The 19,337-nt window shown below is 44.8% G+C and overlaps 1 protein-coding gene across 15 annotated transcripts in view; it reads left to right on the forward strand.

Annotated features, from left to right (window-relative positions):
• Positions 1-4,958: 4,958 nt before the first annotated feature.
• UNC80 (unc-80 subunit of NALCN channel complex) overlaps positions 4,959-19,337 on the forward strand; it is a 127,855-nt gene continuing 113,476 nt past the window's right edge. For all 15 annotated transcript variants that reach the window (XM_077785173.1, XM_077785179.1, XM_077785174.1 and 12 more), the window contains exons 1-6: positions 4,959-5,302; positions 6,631-6,679; positions 13,073-13,229; positions 14,131-14,429; positions 16,924-17,047; positions 18,859-18,932. In XM_077785173.1, the coding sequence (XP_077641299.1) occupies positions 5,211-5,302; positions 6,631-6,679; positions 13,073-13,229; positions 14,131-14,429; positions 16,924-17,047; positions 18,859-18,932 (795 nt within the window). In that variant the 5' untranslated portion in view covers positions 4,959-5,210. The remainder of the gene's footprint in view (positions 5,303-6,630; positions 6,680-13,072; positions 13,230-14,130; positions 14,430-16,923; positions 17,048-18,858; positions 18,933-19,337) is intronic.

The following is a 19,337-nucleotide window of genomic DNA, read 5'->3' on the forward strand; positions in this document are numbered from 1 at the left end:
GCAACAAGCGCTGCAAAAAAAGGTGCTTGGCTATGCAGAAGTCCCAGTTACTGGGATTAAAAAGCAGTGTGGCCCTGGTGGAGGGAATCCCAAACCTGGTTTTGTGTGAACACCCTTGTTCTGGACAGAGAAGCATACTGGTGAGGTGGTGCTCTGTGGAGTCGTGTTACTGCATGTTTTGTTATAATTTCTCAAGTGTAATGGTTTGTTCCTATGTACCCCTACATTCAGCTTGGTTTGTCCCTGTTTTCCCGCCTTACCCTGGGTGTCAATCATCCCCTAAAGTGCTGAGTCATTCCCTTGGCCCCTCCCAGGCACCCTGTCCATCACTCGGTGTCCCCGCCCATACATCCAGAACCTTCCATCCCCAGTGCCGGGTGATTGGACAGGGGCCTGGGCCCCGCCCGTATCCATCCCTCATTGGTTCCCATATGTGTCTGTCAATGCAATAGTCACTCCCCTTGTGCTCCTATTGGCTGGCCAAGTCCCCTCCTCTCAGTATATAAGATGTTGCAAGCAGCCTGCTGGGGCTCTTGTTAGCTGGCATCATTCGGGGGTTGTTGGGCCCTGCTGGGCTGCAATAAACTTTGGCTTCAGCCCCTAACAAGACTCTCTTCTTTGCCAAGCCGTGGGATTCAGCTGCGCCCATCAGACCCACAAAGCACTCTCCAAAGCCCTGCTGGGCTCAGCGGAGGGTGCTTCCATCTGCCCTTCTCGCCCCATTGGAGAGCTAGCCGGGGCAGAAAGGGACTGAGAACTGAGACCTGGGGTGGGAACGTGGCAGTGCTCAGCTCTCTCTGAGGAACAGAGAGGAAGGCATGTTTGGTAACTCCGTGCATCAAAAGATCCATGCTTTCTTCTCTAGGAAGAAGGTTAAAAAGTTCAGGTAGGGCACATTTTGAGGGGAGGAGGTCTGTTGCCTTTTTTTCTCCAAACAAAGCTAAAGTCTTTCAGGTACTACAGAGCGTGGAGAATCCTGAGCCAAGGGATGATAATTTGACAGTGAAAGCTGAGGTGTTATTTTTTTCCCCCTGGTTTTGTCCAGATAATCCCCCCATGTAATCTCCAGGATTTTGTTCCCTCCCATCCTGCCCTGTCTGTTATGCATGTAATGCATGTAGCTGCAGTTAAATGTCTATTTGAATATGTTTTGTTGCTTGAACTTCATGCAAAGGCAGTAACTTACTGTGTGAGGTGTGGAGGGCCTGTGTTTCTGCTCTGCTTTGAAACAGAATTCTTAGATGGATGAGTGCTGTGCTACTCGACTGGTTTTACCTAAATGTGACTGAGGGATTAAATACCTAACTCTTCTTGTGGAATCTGGTCCAGCTGAACTGCAGTCCACTCCTGCCCAAATTCATGCAGCAACACCTGTAATTTTAGGAGATCCTTGCAGTTACAGGGATTATTTATCCTTGTTTCTGAGCACAGTTGTGTTGTGTTTAAGCAGGGCTAGCTAGAAGACCTGTGAAGGAGACTACTGAAGAACCTTAGTTGAGAAGTTTTCATGCTGTTTAAAAGCCCTTAAAGAAGAAACAGGGCTTTCCCAGGCTTCTCTAAATTTTTACATTCTTTCTACCTGACAGACCCATATGGGAAAGGGTAGAACAAGTGGTATCCATCAGTGCTAATCTTCTGTGACTGGTTGTCCCCAGGGAGAAAAGGTTTTCCTTCATGATGGGTCTGTTCAGCCAGGACAGAAGCCTGCTGGCAGACAGTGGAAGAGTAAGATCTCGAGGGTGTGGCAAATGGTTTTTTTTTCCCTGCTCTGGAATCTGCATTTAGGAGCTGTTTGCAGCTTTGCTCTTGGAAAGGCTGCTGCACAACAGAATGGCTTGACATACTCTTGAGAGCCTGGATTCTGCATGGAGAGTTCAGAGAATTAAGATGTGAATTCCTAGGAGTGTGTATGGCAGGGATTGATTGAGAGTGGGAACTTGGAGAGCATAACCATGGAAACAAGTGCAAGGCAGTGAGGTTTGAGCAGTTCCCTGCTCTGAGCACTCCTGTATAAGGTGGGGGCTTCTGCTCTGTGTCCCCACTCTGTGCCATGCTGCCAGCCTTGGCTGTTTCTGGATCAAGACTAGACCCTGCTGTGCTGGATTGTAACCATAACTGGTGAATAAAGGAGTGATCAAGCAGAATCTGGAGGCATGTCAGGCTCCTGCCTGCAGTGAGAGAGGAAGTGGGTGCTTGGTGTCAAGGGCATCTTCAGTGGCTGAGCAGTTGGCATGGGCTAGGAGCTGTTGGAGTAACACAGAGCTTTCTCCACTTTTCCCTCACCTGCTTTGACTTGTTGCAGGAGTTTTGATCTTTTTGCAGGCAGATGGACCTATGTTTCTGTGCCAGTCCAAGATGCCAGTGTAGCCTAGAGAACAGAGCACAGGTGAATTTTCAGGAGACTTTGCTGTAATGGCCTTTCTGAAGAATCTACTTTTTTCTCTCTACCCTCACTGTGAGGGAAGGCAGGGGACCGATTTGCAGGACTTTCCCTTTGTAGCATCCACTGTAGTGTTAGTATTTAGGTGTGGTCAAATGCTGATTGCAAACCTGAAAGCCTCTGCTGCCAGCAGAAATTCAGTATAGAGATAAATAAAATCTTCCAGATGGTAAAATTTCTTCTCTTAAACATGCAAGTCATTTTACTCACAGAGATACAGATTACTTCAGCTTTGTGTGCCCTTCGTGGTGGTGGGCATTGTCTCCAAAATAAGGTGAGAACAAAACTTGTCTCTGGCTACTGTCAAACTTAATGTGAGCTACCTTTGCCACCTCCAGATGGCCTGTCTGGATTTAAGGTCTGCATCTTCATGCTTGCAGTTCCTGTGACTTGATGTTTCTTTTGTTGTTGTTTCCTTTGCTCTCTGATTTGTTTTGCATCAGAAGTTCTGTAGCTTCAAACTTCTGTACAAAGGGATTTATGTATCTTTTGTGACTGGGTGTAGTTGGAGAGCAATGTGCTGCACTCAAATGGTAGACCATTTGGTTGACCAGAACTGCAGTTTGCAGTTCCATTTTCAGTTACTACAAAGTAATCATAAACAAAATTCCAAGTAGTGATTTAGTTTCCTCTCAGTGCTGGACTATGTGACCTCTGCTTGCTAATGGTTTGTGACAGGGCAAGGCACTGGCTATGCACAAATAAAGAGTAAGAAAAATAATCCTGAACTTCAAAGCTATTTGTTTCCTCTAAAAAGTTTTCATATAAACAACAGAATGTCACTTTTTTTTTTTTTTTTTTTTTTTTTCTCTCCTGTGAGAACTGCTTGGGATGAACTTGTACTGGTCTTCCATTTTATTCTATTATTTGTTGTAGTATCCTCTGATATCCTTAGGTAGAGAAGGAGAGCTCATCTAACAGTGCCTGAAAAATATTTGTAGTAATACTAATTCAAACCTACACTTGAATTAGCCAAATCAGCCTGGTGTCTAATTGGAAACACCAGTAAATCTGCTTTGGTACTTCCCACCTCTGTTTCAGCTTTTCTGTGTAAGAAAAATCTGTGGAATAACAACCCCAAAGTTCCTCTGCTCCCAACACCTGTTGGATTAGGCCCTTTTCTGACCCGGAGATGGGGCAACTGAGAGGCATTTTAAAACTTTTCTTCTATTATTAGTCTCATGTGAAGGGTGAGACAATACAGATGTTATAATTCACGCCATCACAATTAGAAGACAATTATTTCCTATTTACAATACAATATAAACACTTCCTGGCCTATCAGCTTTAGCTACGCCATGCTGTAAATGCCTTAAATCATCTTATCATCAAAAATTACCTCTTGTGGGTTCTAATACAATGCATTTTTGATCTATTTCTCCAAAGCATCTAATCTTATTTGCAAGGCCATCCTTTGAAACTTATTTCTACTTCTAATTCTCTCTCAACAGTGTCCGTCCTATTCCGTGGCATTTCTAAGTCAGCACTTCTTCTCTCCAAGTTTGCATGGAGATGCACACTGCGTGAGCCTTCGAGAACTCCCTACAAATCCATTTCCCAACATCACCAATCTGCACTTTCAGGGGGGGTTCGTGACTTGCCTCCCTTCTCTGCCCATTTGGGAAGCAAGAAGGGAGGGAGCGGGAGGGTAAAGAAAGGGGGTAGAGAGGGAGGGAATCGTGGCGGGGAGCCGCTGTCCCTGCCCGGCGGGGCTGTGGGGAGCCGCTGTGCCGGCCGGGCCGTGGGGAGCCGCTGTGCCGGCCCCTGTGGGGAGCCGCTGTGCCGGCCCCTGTGGGGAGCCGCTGTGCCGGCCCCTGTGGGGAGCCGCTGTGCCGGCCCCTGTGGGGAGCCGCTGTGCCGGCGGGGCTGTGGGGAGCCGCTGTGCCGGCCGGGCCGTGGGGAGCCGCTGTGCCGGCCCCTGTGGGGAGCCGCTGTGCCGGCCCCTGTGGGGAGCCGCTGTGCCGGCCGGGCTGTGGGGAGCCGCTGTGCCGGCCGGGCTCTGTGGAGCCTGTGTCCCGGCCCCTGTGGGGAGCCGCTGTGCCGGCCCCTGTGGGGAGCCGCTGTGCCGGCCGGGCTGTGGGGAGCCTGTGTCCCGGCCCCTGTGGGGAGCCGCTGTGCCGGCCCCTGTGGGGAGCCGCTGTGCCGGCCGGGCCGTGGGGAGCCGCTGTGCCGGCCCCTGTGGGGAGCCGCTGTGCCGGCGGGGCTGTGGGGAGCCGCTGTGCCGGCCCCTGTGGGGAGCCGCTGTGCCGGCCCCTGTGGGGAGCCGCTGTGCCGGCCGGGCTGTGGGGAGCCTGTGTCCCGGCCCCTGTGGGGAGCCGCTGTGCCGGCCCCTGTGGGGAGCCTGTGTCCCGGCCCCTGTGGGGAGCCGCTGTCCCTGCCCGGGGGCCGTGGGCCGCCCCGGGAGTGCCGGAGCCCGGCGGCCCGGCCCCGCGGCGGCGGAGCGCAGCCCTGTTGCTGGCGGCGCGGTGCGGGAAGTTTGGCGGGCGGCGCCTCCGCCGCCTCCCTCCCCCGGCACCGCCCGCTCCGGGCGCGGGGAGCTGGCCACAGAGGGAGGTGCTGAAGGCACGGAGGAAGCTGGAGGACGCGGACATCTTCGCTCCCCCGAATTCCCTCCCTGCCTCCTGCAGCCATCTTGCACCAGCGGGGCCGAGGGAGGGGTGGGCTGCGGGGAGCGGAGGGGAGAGGGTGAAGAGTTGCGGAGAGCCAGAGGCGGCCATGGGAGATCCCGGCCGGGGCGTCTGCTGAGACTGCAGCGGCTGTCATCAGCATCATGGTGAAAAGGAAAAGCTCCGAGGGCCAGGAGCAGGAGAGCGGCCGTGGCATCCCTCTGCCCATCCAGACCTTCCTATGGAGGCAGACCAGGTAAGAGCAGGCACTTGGGATGCACCTGCAACAGGGCAGTGGAAGTGCGGAGGGGCTGCGGGACAGCTGCTGCCCGGAGGCACGGAGGATGCAGTTATTACTGCAGCTGCAATGTGAAGCAGTGAAAAAAAAAAAAAAAAAAAAAAAAAAATCAAAACAACAATCGATTAGGGGTTTTGTGTTTTTTTTTTTTTTTTTTTTTTTTTTTTTTACTCAGTATAGAGCAATTTGTGTGCATCTGGTGTGGGAGGAGGGAGGTCTCAAGGCAGCTTAACCTAGTGGAAGTCCCAGGCAGCTTCTTGATTTGACTTTAAACCATCCATGTCCGTTTCTCTATGCACCTTTCCCTTCCTCCCTGTCCCGTGCTCCCCTTCCCCTCCATCCCCCATCTTTTAAGAGAACTCATGGTGCTCTTGTAGCAGAAGCAGCATCCATCAGTGCTGCGCCAGACCTGCAGCTTTGCTTCTGTCTGTATTTGCAGCTGTCCTGGCGGTGTAATCCGTGCTTTGAGAGGCTGGCATGCAAGCAGATATGTCCAAGTGTCACCTTATTTCACTGGACTGGAGAGTGAGGGACTCGCTGAATGTATGGCTGGTGCTCTATGTTCCTTCCTAATCCTGTCAGGCTCCTGTCCTAGCAGGATTCCAAATTGAAAACATTGTGGGGGCAGTGGGGAAGGTTGGAAGATTTGAAGGTTGTGGCTCTAATTTAAGGCCTCAGTCGCAAAATCCCCTTTTGCCACAGCCAGTGTCCTTCAAAATAAAAATAAAAAAACCAAGCCTGCAATAAGGTGACCTGATTTTTTTTTTTAATATTTACTCTGATCTCATTCTGGAGGAGAGTGATAGAGGGTGAGTGTTCTCGACATGCAGCATACAGGCCTGCACTTCACCATGAGCCTTCCACATCAGCAGCTGTGCAGAAAAAAAATATTTAATACAGAGATGGCAAGTTGATCTCTGGCTTAAAAAAGAGGCAAGGCAAAGTTCAGTAATATGTAACAAATTTTAAAGAGGATATGTTGAAAATCTTTCACTGAGGTAAAATGGCTGAAAATTGTCTGATGGAAGATTTTATCCCTGGGAATGTGTGGGCTGAATTAAATACCTCTTGACATATCAGGGTGGGTACTTTTTCTTCTGGAAAAGATAACAGCATTTATCAGATGTCATCAACAGGTATCTAACATAGTTTTGGCTTATGTCTTCCTTTGCAATGAGTTTCTCAGCCTTTTGATAGCCTTCTGACATGAGAGGAATCCTAAAAATAACTAAGAAAAATACATGTTGATGTACTGGGTCTCTAATGCTGCTTCTCCTTTCTTTCAGTGCATTTTTAAGACCTAAACTGGGGAAGCAATATGAAGCTTCCTGTGTGGTACGTACGTGTGTTTCTTTTTCAATGCTTGCTAGTAACTAACTTGTCATGCAGATCAATCTGACCATAGTGGCTGATCAGCTCCACAAGTGGATTTAGTCCATTCAGCTTCATTTTGTACTCCTATCACATGAAGGATTTGAAATTTTATTTGGATATTAGTAATAATTAATTCATTAGTAATGCTGTAGTAATGAAATAAATAATGACATGGGCAAACTGAGCTATGACAGTGTGGGTCTAACCTTGCAGTTCACTCTGTGTGGATGTGCTTTTGCATGAGATTGATGTCATTTCAGTTTGCAATTCCTGATGGTTTTTCAAGCTTATAATATGGAAAATCTAAACAATATTAACAGACTTTCAACAATACTTTTACCATTGCACAACATGGGAAACATTTCTACTGAAAATTAGAGGGAGCGTATCTTATCAGAATTATTAAGAAAAGGCTGTTATGCAGATACAAATAACTCTGATTTCTAAATGTACTTCAAATAAAGCCTCGAGTTACTGCCAAAAAGGGGGGAAACAAGAAGACATGAAGTAAGTTCAAATAAGACAGGTATCTAGAGAATTCCTTGAATGGTTGCTGGTCTTTGGATTACTTAAAGTACAATAGTCAGTTGCAGCCAAACTTGACAGAGTGGAAAAATTTGGTCTGGACATGTATCTTAATAGTTTAAAGTTCTTAGGTCGCTCTGCAGCAATTTTCTGACTTCCTTCTCACAAGGCATTATGCTGGAGAAGCTGTATCTGTTGCTGAGTCATTTTCTTCTAAGAAATCCATAAATTTTTCAGAGTTTTTGCTAGATACCAGATAGAGATGGGATTGCTGGCTTAGTGTGTTGGTGAGTAAAATGTTCAGTTCTAGCATATGCAGCAGTGATGACTGGTTAATGCCTACTGACAGTATCTGGTTGTTGAGGGGCTGGAAAATGGAACTTGTTTGTCCTTTACCAGGAGCTGTGCCTTGGGGCACCTCTAACCTGGGGGCTGTGGCTTCATCTGTGGGTAGAGGGGCAGAGCTTCCTTCTCTGTGATGTACCTCTCTGCCTGTAACTCCTTTTGCCTCCTGCTGGGCTGTTGGCATCAGGTCCCTGAGGCTAATTGCAAAGCACCTTTCTTCTGGGAGCACATACTGGAATTTACTAAGTGTGAAAAACAAACTACACCCTAAAAACCCTCTAAATTGTGAGACAACCCAAATCACACGCTTCAGCCAGGAGAAAGGGAGCTCTGAAAACAGGCATTTCATAAACATCCAATAAATTTCCACCTCTTGGATGAAGAACCTGATTATTCTCAAGTTCTTAACATAATCATTAAATTATGGTAGAAACTGCTCAAAGGTGGAACTTAGCTTTGAGGAATTTTTGGGTAACAGGCTGAACTGACACATTGGCTGCCTTATGCTTCATCTGTTTCCTCTGCCTACTGGTGTGCCCATTCTGTATTATCCAGTGAGGCAGCAGAGTGCTGCATGCATGGGTGAGGCGGATTCTGGAACTTGACAGGTACTTGACTTGTCTTCTGAAACCTCCTGCTGACTATCTAACACCCCTGTATTGACTAGTCTGCCTAAAAATATTGTGCACCCGTTGCATGATCTATCCTTTTGTAATTCTCTAGCCAGAATTGTTGTAGGCATGTCTATGGGCTGTTAACTGTCTGGCAGTGCATATGACACAACACTGTGCAGTATTCTATTGTTTTTCTTGCCTCTAAACTTGCTGCAGTGGAGTTTGCTGCCTGTTGTGCATTGAGGAAGCAGATGTTGGAGTCTGAGATTCAGTGAGTGCAGCATCTGGTCTGCAAGAGCATGTTGCATTGTTTATTTGGGGTCTGCTATATACCAAAATACTTGAGGAAAAAAACTTGGCCCTTTCATTGCATTGTTCTCTTTACCTGAACCATGAATAGTTATCTCACAACATCTAAATGTTTGTGCCTCAGTATGGGTTTAATGTTCTTCCTACTCCCCCATTCTGAAGTTGTTCTGCCCTGACATGAGGCCATCCCTGATGTGCCAGAGTCAAAGCTGTGAATGACCTCACAGGAAAGCATGTGAGTGCTGTACAAAGCCAATGCATTTTTGGGTGATGGTAAGGAACTCAAAGGTATGCTTAAATTCTTCTGCTCTGGTTTTCATTGGCCATGGAAGAACTCAAATGTTTTCTGGAGGATCCTGAAAATTTAGTTTCCCTCTCTTCTAGGTTTTTGTTTTTTTTGTGGGTTTTTTCCCCTTGTTTTTGAAAATGTAATTACATGTTTTGTTATTGTGGATAATTAAAGTATAGCTATGGAACAAAGTTCAGAAAGAGGCCACCTTTATTTTATCCAGACAATGGGCATGGTTGCAGAAATGTGAATTTCTGTGAGTAAAGTGTGTGGCATCTGTGTTTCATTACTTCTGAATGTTTATTCACAATGTTTATACTACTGCTATATTTAGTAAACAATGGAGTCTTACCATCCCTTGTGTTATGAACTCCTAGATTCCCAGATCTTTCCAGGAACTCTTCATTGCTAAGTGGACCTGCCCCAGACTGACAGCACTTTCTGCCTGCACTTCAGGCTCTTTCCAGTCAGTCTGAAGTGACTTCAGCAGTAGTCTCAGCTTTCCTCCATGATGCAGGCTGAGCTTTGGAAGGACAGGGCATTAAGGTCCCCACCAAGGACACAAGCTGAGTTCAAGAAGCACTAACCATTTCTCTGTGGTACTGCCATGGTCCTTCTGTGCCTGCACTGGGTAATCCTGTAGAGATACTCCTGGCACTCCTGGGAGGATGTAACAGGAGGTGCTGAGCTTCCCAAGGTAACCTCTGGGCACCCTCTGTCACCCCCTGGCTGACCTCTTCCTGCCTTATGCAATTCACTGCAGGTACAGCTTCCCTGGGCTTAGAGCAAGGGAAGTTCAAGTGAAGCTGTTCAGGAAGCCATGACAAAGCCCAGGCAGAATGCTGCTGGAATGGGAACAGATAGCCTGAAGATGCCTAGACAAGAGGGACAGGACAAAGCAAACAGTGACCCACAGGCTGATCCTGGTCACAAGGTATTTGGCAGTGCCTTTGGCTCTTGGTGGAGATGAAGGTAAAAGGAGAACAGCAGCAGTGGGAAGGCAGCCAGACAAGGCTGGCCACCATTCCCTGTGAAAACAGCTGTCACCACCAGGCTAAAAGGAAAAATGCTTGTGTAAGTGGTCCTCAGGGAGCTGAACACACACACAACCCTGCTGAAAGGGACTGTTTCTCCAGCCAAGGCACTAACTTCCCTCTCTATCCCCTTGGTAGATGTTCTTCATCTGCCTTTGGTGTGTGTGTGGGGTGTTGCAGGCTTGAACAAGCCTGCTGTAAGTAGGTTTTTTCTTAGCCAAGCTGGAGCCCTGAGCCCTGAGGCTGTGGCTCTGGATGTACCCAGAGCATGACAGTATCTGTCTTCTGACTCACTCACAGGAAGCTTTTTCAGACATTCTCATTCAGCCTTCTTATTTGAGCATGGAACTCTGAGCTGTAGCAGCAGTTCTTAATTCATGCAAGGTAAAAATTAGGTCTTCTGCCCCTGTAGCAGGTCCTGAAAGAGAAGAGCCATAGCACACTGAAAAGGAGGCTCAGGAGCAACACAGAACCTTGCATCTTGAGTGTCTGGTATAGACGAAAGCTGCACCTTTATGGAGAACTCCAGGCAGATTCCACAGGAAGGCTTGTCCAAAGAACTGCGTGTTCCTGTTGGACATCCAGTGGTTTCCATACAGCAGCTTTTGTGTTTGCATTTTTTCTGGCAACATATGGTACTTCTGTTTCAGATGCTTGTGATCACATCAGCTATTCCAGAAGCTAATCTTTCATTGCAGTACAGAAATACTTAGCTTTCTGCTCAGGCCTGGAAAGAACAGAAGAATCTGGTGGCTAACCACATAGGGAAATCTTCACAAGGTCTCAGCAGCCCAAAATGTCTTAATAAACACAAGCCTAATCTAAACATAAAATTGCAAACTTCTTAGCTGCCTGTTGAGTTTCTGAAGCATGCTGACAGTGGGACAGAGCTTGCAGAAGGCAATTGCTGGGGAACTTTCTACCTGATGCCATTGAAATACCCAGGAATGAGACCTTGACTAGAAAGCCAGGGAGCAACAAGGTGTCTTCCGTTGCACTTCAGAATAGGGTTGGTGTTTTTATTTCTCCCCTTGCCCTGCAAACTGAATAGCTTTGTCAACTCTACTAAAGTGTGAGCTTATGGTTTGGCTTCTGTGCTGGAGGTGAGATAATTCAATTCCGTAAGCCTTGGTCAGCACTGGTGCTTGGCAGTCCTCTCAGTGAGCTAATCCAGCTCACTAACATGGGTAGGAACTGCTTACCTCTGTTCTGACCTTCCTTTTGGCTTGTGCAGGGGCTTGGCTTGGCTGAATGAAGGATTCATTGAGCCCCAGAGCCAATGGAAGGGTGGAAATAGGAGTGTTTGGCTGGACTGATGGCTAAGGAGTGGTCCCTGTCCTCTTTTGATAAAAATAAATAAAACCTCATGTTTTTCACTGGCTATTTCAATCTTCGTGGTATTTGTAACTATGCACCTCCTGTTCTGCTGCTTCACTCCCTTATTTTGTTATGTAATAATCCATTTACTGGGATATTTACTCTAAACCTCTGTTGTCTTTATACTAATGCACTCTCTGTCCTCTGTGAATCCTGACTGGAACAGAATAATCAGTCCTTACAATGGGTGCTTTGCTCCCTGTTTGGGCTTCCAAAGCATTGGTATCCCTTCATTTTGCCCCATTCCTGAACTGATAGGATAGAATGGCAGGAGACTTTTCCTTTCAGATGCTGTGGCCCCTAGCAGGTCACTGTATGGGAGACTTGAAGCCTCCCTTCTCTAGTAGGCAGGTTATCCATTCCTGGTGCTAAGAAACACATATTGCTGATAACATGGTCCATGGCACATTATTTTTGACTAATCCTCAAGAAGCCAGTATTTTTTCCATGTATTACATCAAATGCCCTCCAATTTCAGCCATTTTTGGTCCACAAGGCATCTGCATTATATTTTCTGACTGCATTCTGGTGTTTCTAGTAGGTGAGCAGTGTGGCCTTGTGCACACTGATCTTTGTTGGCAGCTCTGATGGTTATTGTCAGTATTTCAAGGTTCAGTCTGTTGGCGCAGTCTTAGTTCTCTCTAATGGATAGATCTGAGTTTCTGTGCCTCTGAGCGGGACTGGATGCTGTAAAACTACAATGGTGTGGCACTGAGCTTGCACCAGGACACCCAGCCTCTTGGTAGAGGAGCTCATGTCTGCCCACACCAGCAAACAGGATCACAAAAACGGAGAGAACAAACGTGCCCAGCTGCTGGCACAGGCAGGAGGGTGCCTGTTACCACAGGTTAGCATGCCGTGCTTGGGAGTGGTTGCTCATTCAGGAGAGCATGTTTTGACATACTTGTTTTGCTCTTCTTCTTTGTAACTAAATCTATTCTTATTACCGCCCCCTCAATTTTACAGGGAAAAAAAATTGCAATGACTAGTGTTGCAGGATAAGCTTTGTGAATCTGGAGTGAGGGCCTTTGAAGCATCTTTTTGGGCAACTTGTTTGCCCAGAGCTTGGTAAAATTGGTGAAACAGCAAAGAGGCAGCCAGGAGGTTAAGCTGGTTTATGGTTATTGTCATTATCTTTGCTGTAGGTACTTCAGTGAAGGAATATAACTGCACTTGTGACCTCTAATGAGATCTTTATATCTGATCACAGCAACAGTTTATTGAAACAGTTGGGGCAGCTAACAATAAGGAGCTTCCTTAGGGATTTCAGTGGCAGGTAGCCTTATTTTGTGTTGCTTCAGGTGGAAATAATGAACTTGCTGCAGTCAACAGCTCTGTAAGTGTTCACAAAACCATTACATCATAGCTCGACAAAAAAAAAAAATTTGTACCCTGATTATTTTTTGTGACAGGGTGTGAAAACATTTCCTAAGGCCCATATACCTTTAGTGGTTTGCCCTTTATGTTACAGTAAACTGAAAGAGAATGTGTGTTAAAGAATATCCAGCATTCAGCTCCACAAATACAGGCTTTCCTAGCTCCTATGACTTCCAACAGGATTACTGGCTTTGCCCAGCACAGCTGCAAGTCTGGCTTGATGTCAGCACTGACTAATAGACAGATGATACTTAACTTCAATTCTCTCATATTGCAGAAAATATATTGTGTGGTCCATTAATTTGTTAGTCAAGTATGTCCATATGTGTGGTGAGCTTTACAGACTGTAATTTTCAGGACAAAAGTTTTAAAATTTACTTCAGTTATACAATTATTGATTTTAAAAAGAGGATGTTCGTCAACTGGGAGGAATTAAACAGACACACTGTCCTTTTTTTTTTTTTTTTTTTGTTTTTACTTATAGTCTTTTGAAAGAGTTTTAGTAGAAAACAAGCTGCATGGCCTTTCTCCAGCTCTCTCTGAAGCCATCCAGAGCATTTCTCGCTGGGAACTTGTCCAAGCTGCACTCCCTCACGTGCTGCACTGCACTGCAACGCTGCTCTCCAACCGGAACAAGCTAGGTCAGTGCTCGTGTGAGCTTGTTTGCTGTCAGTAAAAATGGGACAGATTGCTTCTCAGGGTGTCCACAATTTCCAAATCCTTAGAATACTAATTAGTTTATTCAGGGGGTTGCCTTTCTTGATTTGCCTTTCTTGATCTGGGGGTTGTCTTTCTCATTTATGGGAGGTAACCTGTGAAATCTTCCCCAGTGAAATTAGTGGTCTGATGAGCTAAAGAGTCAGAGTAGTTCAATAACATTTTGCAAGTTATTTCCCAGCAATAGTAGGACTTACTTACTTTAGCACCCAGTGAACATGGATTCCTTGAAGGAATATGTATTTCTCACAGGGCATGCTGCAGTGGTCAGTTGCAGATGGTACTTTTAATATCTTCAGTTTTTGGGGATTTTTCTTCATATTTTTCTTTTTATTTAGACCAATGCATGTGACTCTTAGCAGATAATCAATTAGACAATAGAGAGGCAGATCCAAATCAAACTTACTTTACTTACTTTTGTACTGATTTCAGCAGGAATTTTCTTCCCGAGACATGCCAGTAGGGAACATTAACAAGACACAGCTTAAGCACCTTGCAGTACTCACTGGCATTTTGTGTTATTCAACAAAGTCAAACAGACAACACTGTTGAGTTAGTTTCTTTTGGGACCACTCTATGTCCATGCTGCTGTCCTTGCCCTGCAGCTGACATTGCAGAGTCTGAACTCCAAATGCTGGGAAATAAATAGAGACTTCTGATTGAGAAGGTTTCAAATATAATGAGACAGAATGTTGGTGCTTTTCATTGTAGAATTTTAATTTTCAAATGCTTATCTGGGAGTTGGATGTCCAGCCTCCAGTGCAACTCTGAACAGTATCATTACTGGAAGCCCTGTGAGATGATGTGATGGCTTTTTCTATACAGGACATCAAGATAAACTTGGAGTAGCTGAAACAAAGCTGCTTCACACTCTTCACTGGATGCTGCTGGAAGCTCCTCAGGACTGCAGCAATGACCGATTTGGAGGAGACAGAGGCTCCAGCTGGGGAGGGAGCAGTAGTGCCTTTATCCACCAGGCTGAAAACCAAGGATCACCAGGCCATCCCCGGCCCAGCGCTGTGACTGATGAGGAGGAGAATAACAGAAGGAAGTTCTTCCAGAATTCCATGGCCACAGTAGAGCTGTTTGTGTTCCTCTTTGCTCCCCTCGTCCACAGGATTAGAGTAAGTGGTGCAGTGATGGGGTTCTTATGTGGAGACAGCTCTCTGAGCAGGAAAGGAATGGTTCTGCCTTTGTACTTGTTATTTAATTCAGCTCACAGTGCACACTGGGGTAACTGCTGGAAACATTTTAGCAAGCTGGAAGAATACAACTGCCATTGGGAAGAAATTCTTCCATGCCATGAACAGTCACTACAGCACCAGACCAGCACAAAGACAAAAAAATACAAAGTAAGCCATTCTTAGCCTTTGGGAATGGCAAAGATCTGTGGCCCCTGTGAAGTCTCTGGGATCCTGAAAGCTGCAGAAAGGATTATGAGCTTTAACTTGCTCCAGTGATTCTCAACCATTGCTCAGAAAAGCCTTGCTGGATTTTCAGGGATTCCATGATGGGGCTGCCACTGGGGTTTGTTGTTGTCATTACTAAGAATCTTGATGCTAATTACCAGGACAGTGTTATAAACATGGCAGTAGCAAAGGCAATGGAGCATTCCTTTGTTCTCAAGTGTGCAAGAGGCTGCAGGCCTCCTGTCTACTGGGGTTCCTGTGTTAATTTTATCCTGTGTGCATCAGCTTTGCAGAGTGATGTGATGAAAAGACATGTTCTTCATGCTCTGACTCCTGCCTCTGGGAGACTGCCATTTAGCCTTTATGCTTCCAGCTAGGTCTTGAAAAAGAGTAGGTCCTTGAAAAAAGGACTATAAAGTAATGAATTGATGGGGCTATCTGTCCTAATCCTGCCTTCTATGCTGCAACAGTTGAAGAAGGTAGGAAGGAACAGGAGATAAAGGATAATCTTTTGATTAAAGCAGGTAAAAGCAAGACTGGAGAACTAGATTATTTCTCTACTTCTGCTACTGAGTTCCTGTGCAGTAATGTTTAACTTATTTAGCCCAGATTTTTCATCCTTGTTTACTAGTTGTCTGTAGGCTACTGGGACAGGACAGGAAGAAATACTGAATTCTTCCCAGCACTACACACAAAAATGCAGGCTGCCATTTGAATAAATGGAATGAAACTGGGGCTAGAGCTTGGCTATTAGAGATTGGAATTCCAATCTTTTATATAAATTTTCTGGCATGTTGTGTTCAATATGGGCTTAATAACAGTACCTCAGGTTTACCTTGAAAATCTGAGATCTCTGTAATACTGTGGTAATGAACATTGAAAAGCCAATTAAAATATGCACATTTCTGTCATCAAAACAAAGTGCAGGAAAGGACTTTAAATGAGGCATGTAAATGGTACACTAAGTGTTATGTTGTCCTCTCTATCTTCTAAGTCTCAGGGGAAGAACACTACCTGCTCAGATAGCCAGAGTAATACATGGGCTCAAGGAAGATGACACATGTTTGCATAGACAGACCTAAACTGTTGAATTCCTGACTTCTGGGAGGATTTGTGTCTTGAGCAAAATGTTTTTAAATCAGGCTTTGGGGGCTGCACGTAATTCTTTAACTGTAGGTAGAAGTGTTGGCACGTCACCACAAGCTGGCAGCGCCAAGTGAAAATGCAGTGTCACTGCTAGCACGGTCTGAAAGCTTTGCAAGTTGCTGTTAGTAGAAACAGGAATTAAAACTAAGCTTAATTTAAGCCAAGCTTGTGAGTTGATTATGATGAGAGAGCACTAGCAGAGGGTAGGGAATAGAAGGGCTGGGGAGCTACAAGCAGTGGGTTCCTGCCATTCCTTTAGCTCTGTTTGCATCATCCATTCCAGTGCCAAGGCATCTGGGGCTGTCTCAATAGGAGAGTGCTGTGTACCTGTGATTGTACCACCAAAACTGCTGTTACCATGTTTGTTTGCCACATGGGGGTAGCTGGGGCTGTACTGACATCTGTGTCTCCTAATGTAGACCTGACATGAGGTCAAGTTAAGTGCATAGCTGCACCTTGATCCTGCTAAGATTTACTTGTGTACTAAAATTGATATGATTTCAGCTGCTTGCCTGTGTAAAACAGTGATAGCACAAGTGGAAGTAATACCAGTGCCTCTGTATTGACAGAGTTCAGGTGCTAGCCATGCTAATGATAACACAATAATGTGTACCACAACTTCATAGTTATCTGTTACATGTTTCCTCAATTTCTAAGTAATGCTTTAATACTTGGTATTCTTTTGGGGAAGAAGTTCAAGTCTTAGAGTGTAAATCCTAAAGTTGAGCTTGACTACTAGACATAAAGTGGTTATGTAAAATTAAAAGGGATACTTTGTGACAGGAATGGCCTTTTATATTACACCTTCATGTCCAGGGAAAAACAGCATCAATGACTAGGATATAAACTTCACTTGAAAGAAGCCTTTCTATATTTTTGTACTGAAATTTCCCTGTGATTTTTTTTTACTAGCCATAATTGACCTGTATAGAGCCTGCTGAGTATTGTCAGTAGCCGTCGTATTAGCATATACTGACTGGACAACTGCACATGGTATCCTTTATTTCTTGTAGGAAATGACAGGCTTTGCAGACTGGAAACAAAGTTCTGTTTTTCTCTTCAGGAGTCTGACCTGACGTTCCGGCTGGCTAGTGGCCTTGTCATTTGGCAGCCAATGTGGGAACATAGGCAGCCTGAAGTTTCTGCCTTCAACGCTCTTGTAAAACCCATCAGGAACATCATTACAGGTCTGTGACTTTGCTGTGGGGGTGGAGCTCCTGAGATCTGGGAAACCTTTCCCTTTGTTTGCCTGATGCTGCCCTTCCATTCTCTATATGAAGGAATATGTTGATCTGCAGGAACTGGTCAAACCTTAGAGCAGTTTAAGGTTGTTTCCCCTCAGAGTCAACTGACATTTGCATAATAATTAAATAGGAGATGGGAGAACCATCACAAATAGGAAATTTGTAACTTTTAAGTGGAGTTATAATTTCTGTCAGCCTCATATAATTTATGTTAGCTTTATCTTCCTTAGTTGCTGAGAATGGTCAAGACAATATCTCACAGCAGGCTGACATGAGTGAGGAAATCTTTCCCAAGCTGGCACTGGACAAAAACAAACAGTGAGGAGCACAGAGGTGGTCCTACTATTTAAAATTTGTTTTCCAGCATGTTATGAAATTAGAAAAGGTAGTTTCAAGAGAGTCCAATGAAGTCCTAGATTGTAAAGTCACTTTTGGATCCTGGAAGGAGTTGTTTATCCTTTGTGCTTCAGCCATAGTGAGGTTAGAGTTGGGTGCTTAGGCTTCCAAGGCTTTGGCTTCCAAATCTTTTTGTCTGGCCTAGTGCTAAAAAATAGTTTTACTGTTGTGTTTTAGACAAAAGTTTTTTATAATTCCTGCAAAGTGATGAATTGAAAGTGAGCAGGGTATACTGCTGTACCATTGCTTATAGTTCTCAAAAGCACGGTACTGTAATTTTTACCATAGTGAAAATGTAATTCACTATATTAGATTTTTTCTGGTAAGAGGTCATTTTGGATGTCATATTTTGTTCTGAAGACTCTGTAGACCTACTGGGACAGTCCAGAAATAAAAAGGCTCAGGCCTTCCAAATGATTTAAAACAGTCTTTTACATCTTGCTCTCTGTCCCTCTGCTTCAGCTTCTAGAATTAAAATACAGTATTTCAGCCCTGGAACTAACAAGGGAAATTAGTCCTAAGTTTTCTTTGACTATTGGATTTTTTTTCTATAGGTCTATGTGGGGTCAGAAAATGCCTAAAAATTGTTTCAGAAGTAAAGTCTGGAAGGAAAGTGCTCTGTTATGCTTTGAAAGTTTTTTCAGCAGGACAGAAATGCTAATTGGAATGAGGTCTTTTATATCTAGGAAGATGCTGCTATCTTAACATTTTCTCAAACTGGGAAAAAATAAAATCAAATTTACTTAAATTTTCCTTCAAACAACAAATTTAAAAAAGTAATGAAGAAGCTTTGCAGTATTTGTTTTGCAGTCAGTCTGATTCAAAGTCATATCTGCACAGCTTTCAGCAGGATTTCAAGATTTGTCATCCTAGTCTGTGTGATACCCTTGGTCTGCTACAGAGTTACTGTTCAAACTTTGTGTTACAGACATATATTTCCTGTGCTGAAGGCATTTGGCATATTGGAAATCACAGTACACTTTGAGTAATGTAACCTAGAAGAGGACCTGAATATATGTAAAAATAGGATGCAGAACTCCAAAATAAAAGGCAGTGCTCTGCACAGGAAAACACGATTGATGGCAAATGAATTCAGGATGAAATTTATGTTCTTTTTTTTTAATAGAAATAGAGATTTTTCAGTAGACAGTGTTGTTGACAACACAATGGAAAGAATTTTAAAAACTTACCCAGTCCTATTTTCTTTTTATGGCTATGACTAGTGCCTAGGAAGTTTGCAGCAGATAGATGGCTGATTTTGTTTTCTTGTTTATGTTTTTATTATAATACTTTATAATAGGCGCATTATACTGTAGGAGGCATTTCCTGAAATGTCCTGCTTTGACTTCTTTCCTCAGCCAAGAGAAGTTCTCCCACCAATAACCAGAGTGTCACTTGTGAATCCCCTAATCTGGACAGTGGACATACTGAGGTAAATTCTGTGCTAAAATTTGACAAGCTTGAATAAGGTGCTGAGGGAGGGGGGAATAAATATTGAAAGAGAACTTGGAGTTACCACCCTATAGTGTTTTATCTCCAGAAATTAGTTATTCACAGCTAAGGCCCTCAACATTGTTTGTGGTGGAATCAAAGGGTGTGGGGTATGACTACCTGGATCAACTTGGCCTTATCCTGTCTTATAGGATGGGAGCCTGCTCTTGTATATGGCAGGAGGGTTGGAGCCTGATTTTAAGGTTCCTTCCATCCCAAATTATTCTCCTGGACAAGAGAGCTGTACAATGTACAATATACCCTTTGCCTGTACAATGCCTTGTATTGAGAAGTCCCAGGTTTGATCAGTTTTTCCTTGGTATTATGGTGTAAGCAACTGTCATGT

This window comes from Lonchura striata, chromosome 8 (assembly GCF_046129695.1).
Source record: "Lonchura striata isolate bLonStr1 chromosome 8, bLonStr1.mat, whole genome shotgun sequence".
Taxonomy (NCBI): domain Eukaryota; kingdom Metazoa; phylum Chordata; class Aves; order Passeriformes; family Estrildidae; genus Lonchura; species Lonchura striata.